At 40.5% G+C, this 4943-nt stretch overlaps 1 protein-coding gene across 2 annotated transcripts in view; it reads right to left on the bottom strand.

Annotated features, from left to right (window-relative positions):
* The window catches only part of USP9X (ubiquitin specific peptidase 9, X-linked), a 148691-nt gene that overhangs the window by 29079 nt on the left and 114669 nt on the right, over positions 1 to 4943 (bottom strand). For both annotated transcript variants that reach the window (XM_011980179.1, XM_011980180.1), the window contains exons 31-32: positions 4447 to 4667; positions 1509 to 1699 (exon numbers count right to left, since the gene is read on the bottom strand). In XM_011980179.1, the coding sequence (XP_011835569.1) occupies positions 1509 to 1699; positions 4447 to 4667 (412 nt within the window). The remainder of the gene's footprint in view (positions 1 to 1508; positions 1700 to 4446; positions 4668 to 4943) is intronic.

Genomic DNA, 4943 nt, shown 5'->3' with positions numbered 1-4943 from the left:
GCTCACGCCTGTAATCCCAGCACTTTGGGAAGCTGAGGCGGGCGGGTCACCTGTGGTCAGGAGTTCGAGATCAGCCTGGCCAACATGGTGAAACCCCGTCTCTACTAAAAATACAAAAATTAGCCGGGCATGGTGGCACATGCCTATAACCCTAGCTACTCAGGAGGCTGAGACAGAATTGCTTGAACCCAGGAGGCGGAGGTTACAGTGAGCCAACATCGCACCACTGCACTCTAGCCTGGGTGACAGAGCAAAGACTCCATCTAAAAAAAAAAAAAAAAGATAATCAATTGCTGTTAACATCATAAGAAGACAGACATTATATGTTACTCAAACATTACCCCCTGTGAAGTAGCCTTGCCTATCCATTCCACAAAAAGAAAAATAATACCTCAATCTGATCAAGCCTCTAGATCTCACAAGGTGTTTATAGAAGATGCAGATGACCAAGAAAAACAGAAAATAATAAACGACCACAGGGATTCCATCAACAAAATTCAGACTGTGGGGAAATTTATAGGGTAAACTATTTGTCCTCTGATTCTCCCATAATTGTAAAGGGAAAAAAAGGAACGGATGAACCACCAAGAGTCATTATCAACCATTTGTGGTAAATGGACCTCAACTGAATCTTATTTTTAAAAAATATCAGTAAAAACCAGTTATGAGATAACTTGGTAAATTCAAACACTGACAGAGATATTTGATATTAAGCAATTTTAAAAAAACATAATGGTATCATGATCATATTTTGAGACAGACACTACAGACACATACTTAAGTATTTATAGATGGAACTAAGATTTGCTTCAAAACAATCTAGAAAGAAATAGGTAGGGGCTGGGTGCGGTGGTTCACGCCTGTAAACCCAGCACTTTGGGAGGCTGAGATGGGAATCACCTGAGGTCAGGAGTTCGAGACCAGCCTGGGCCAACATGGTAAAACCCCGTCTCCACTAAAAAATACAACAAATTAGCTAGGCGTGTTGGTGGGTGCCTATAATCCCAGCTACTTGGGAGGCTGAGGCAGGAGAATCGCTAAAACCCGGGAGGCGGATATTGCAGTGAGCCAAGATCACACCACTGCAGTTCAGCCTGGGCAATAAGAGCAAAACTCCGTCTCAAAAAAAAAAAAAAAAAAAAAAAAAAAGGCTGGCCACAAGTTGACTACTACTGAAGTTGGGTGACAAGTATACAGGGGTTCATACTATTTTTTCCACTTCTATATTTATTAGATGTTTTCCTAATAAAAAGTTAATAATATGGTTAAGAGACTAAAGGATGCTGCCCTTCCTTACTATGCCAGTTTCTACTTCTTCCTAAGGGGACCCCCAAAAAACAAACAAAAAAAAGAAAAACAAAAAACCCACCCAACTAAGGACAGTTTGAATATTACCAGTGCTTAAAAAAAGATGCCTTCCAACATGTCTTTTAGAGAGAGGTTTAATGTTAGTGTATTGAGATGCTCATTTTAAGAAGTGTCTCAATTACTATCCATCCATAGTTTACCTGAACTGTTTCCAAAATCCTCTGGGCACATAGTATTGCAGTCGAGAAGCAGCTAAATGACCAAAGATGACCTGAAGGTGTCTTAGGACACCAATGTTGTACTCTTTTCTATCTTCAGTTTTACTTAATGCTGGTTTATCTTCAAATTGTTGAGGATATCCAAATACATCATCCCTGGGATCAACATTGCTCTAGAAACCAAAAATTATCACCAATGAGTTAAAGTACAGTAAAATATGTTGAAACAAATGCCAAGCAGTTAGTGAATAAATGATTTGTATTCCTATTCTGCTCATTTCCAAAGCACTTAATTTTCAATTTATAAATTTTTAGTATTTAGTGTTTATCCACACCATTTCACATATCAGTTATCATAACCAAATAACCTTGACCATGTATAGGAGAGATAGATAATAGTGTAGCGTTAGCATAGTAATTTAGACTGAACTAGACATAAATGCAGGCTCTACCACTTATAAGCCAAGTAACTTTGAGCCAGTAAAAACTACTTAAACTTTCTCAGCTTCAAGTTTATGTGTGAATGGGGATAACATATCCTTCGTGTAGTTGTTGTATATAAAATGCTCAGATCTGTCAATAAAATATACTTATTAGTATCAGTATAGTCATTCTTTGCTTAATGACAGGGATAAATTCTGAGAAATGCATCATTAGTGATTTTGTCATGTGAACATCATAGAGTATACCTATAAAACCTAGATGGTATAGCCAATTGCTCCTAGGTTGTAAACTTGTACAGCATGTTATTGTACTATATACTATAGACAACTGCAACCCACCGGTGAATCTGTGCATCTAAAAATAGAAAGGTACAGTAAAAATAAAATATAATCTTATTGGACTACTGTCATATATGTGGTCTGTTATTGTCTGAAACATTGTTATTTGGTGCATGACTGTAGTACTCTTCCACAAATGGTGCTGGGTAAACTGGATAATCCACACGCGAAAGAATAAAGTTGGGCCCTTCCCTTATGAAACACTACATACAAAAATTAACTCAAAATGGATCAAAATCCTAAATGTAAGAGCTAAAACCACAGAATTCTTTAAAAAAAAAACATAGGGCAAAAGCTTTAAGACACTGGATTTGGCAATGATTTCTTGGATATGACATCAGAGGTACAGGCAACAAAAGAAAGTATCTGCAAATCACGTATCTGACAGAGAACTCTTAAAACTCAACAACACAACTCAACTTAAAAATAGACAAAGAAGATGCACAAGTGGCCAATAATAAGCACAGCAAAAGACGCTCAAAATCATTAACCATTTGGGAAATGCAAATCAAAACCATGACAAGATGCTACCTCACACTCAATTAGGGTGTCAACTACCAGAAAGAGTGAGTATAGTAAGTGTTGGCAAGGATATGGAGAAATTGGAGCCCTTGTGCAATGCTGGTAGTAATGTAAAATGGTGCAGTCACTCTAGAAAACAGTTCCTCAAAAAATTTGGCTGTATACGGTGGCTAACGCGTATAATCCCAGCACTTTGGGAGGCCAAGGTGGGCAGATCACCTGAGGTCAGGAGTTCGAAACCAGTCTGGCCAACATGGTGAAATCCCATCTCTACTAAAAATACAAAAATTAGCGGGGCATGGTGGTGCATGCCTGTAGTCCCAGCTACTCGGGAGGCTGAGGCAGCAGAATCACTTGAACCCAGGAGGCAGAGGATGCAGTGAGCTGAGATCGCACCACTGTACTCCAGCCTGTGTGACAGAGTGAGACTCTGTCTGGAAAAAAAATAATAATAAAATAAAAATAGCATCACCATATGATCTAGTACTTCCACTTCTGAGCACATAACTGGAAATACTGAAAGCAGGACCTCAAACAGATATCTGTATATTTATGTTCATGGCAGCCTTATTCACAATAGCTCAAATAGGGAAGCAACCCAAATGTCCTTTGACAAATGAATGGATAAGCAAAATGTGGTATATACATATAATGGAATATTACTTAGACTTTAAAATGAAATAAACCAGCTATGAAAAGGCAAATACTGTATGATTTCACTTATATGAGGTATGTATAGTAGTCAAGCATAGAGACAAAAAGAAGAGTAGTTGTCAGAGGCTGTGGGGAGGGAGAATGGGGAGTAGCTTAATGGCTAGTTTCAGTTTTGCAATATGAAGGGTTTTGGAGATGGGTGGTGGTGATAGTGTACAACAATGTAAATGTATTTAATACCTACTGTTGCTTTAGAAATGTAGGAACTATTGGGACAGGCGTGGCGGCTCACGCCGGTAATCCCAGCACGTTGGGAGGCCGAGGTGGGCGGATCATGAGGTCAGGAAATTGAGACCATCCTGACTAACACAGTGAAATCCCGCCTCTACTAAAAACACAAAAAATTAGCCACACGTGGTGACGGGCGCCTGTAGTCCCAGCTACTCAGGAGGCTGAGGCAGGAGAATGGCACGAACCTGGGAGGTGAAGCTTGCAGTGAGCCGAGATGGCACCACTGCACTCCAGCCTGGGCAATGAGCGAGACTCCATCTCAACAACAACAACAAAAGAAACGTATAAACTATTCTAAAACTTAACTGCAGTTTAAAGTCTGGTAGGTAGTGAGCACTATACTATGTTAAGAGGTAGCAGTTCACGCTGGCTGGGAGAAGTCCATCCCTACTTACCTTTTCTTTTTTTTCTGAGACAGGGTCTCACTCTGTAACCCAGGCTGGAGTGCAGTGGCATGATCACGGCTCACTGCAGCCTCAAGCTCCCAGGCTCAAGCAATCCTCCTGCTTTAGTCTCCTGAGTAGCTGGGACCACAGGTGTGTGCCCAGCCCATCCCTACTTTCAAATCTACTTTAACACGTTTGATGAAAGCATAATACTCTCTTAAGAGAGAATAATATCTGGTATCATAGCTTAAAACACAGAAAACAGAAACGGTAACTCAAATTTACCTCATTGTCTTGCTTCTCATCTCCAGACATATCATCATCTACATCACTACCTGTGCCTTCAATGGCAAGAATACCATTCCTAATGGAAGGAATCATGTAGAGTTGCTGAATCACAGAATTCATGTAACAAGTAGCACCGGCATTTTTCAGCCCCACGAATCCTTTGGGTGGGCGGGGTCCAACAGGTGGCAGATATTCCCACTCAGTAAGTGCTTCACAAGCTGAGAGAAGAAAAGATTCTTGTAGCATGAACACAGACATTTTGTCCTTTCAAACTCTATTATGCTGACAAAGCAACCCTGGTAATAACTCTACTACCCATAATTCCACTAACTCTAGAGCAACCTGAAGCAGTGTTCTGTGTTTGCACTTCATCTTCAAACAATCTAAAATATACAGCAACAGCCGGGCGCGGTGGCTCAAGCCTGTAATCCCAGCACTTTGGGAGGCCGAGACGGGCGGATCACGAGGTCAGGAGATCGAGACCATCCTGGCTA

Source organism: Mandrillus leucophaeus, unplaced genomic scaffold, assembly GCF_000951045.1.
Source record: "Mandrillus leucophaeus isolate KB7577 unplaced genomic scaffold, Mleu.le_1.0 Scaffold209, whole genome shotgun sequence".
In the NCBI taxonomy this organism is placed as follows: domain Eukaryota; kingdom Metazoa; phylum Chordata; class Mammalia; order Primates; family Cercopithecidae; genus Mandrillus; species Mandrillus leucophaeus.
This window is presented reverse-complemented; position numbering and strand designations above follow the sequence as displayed.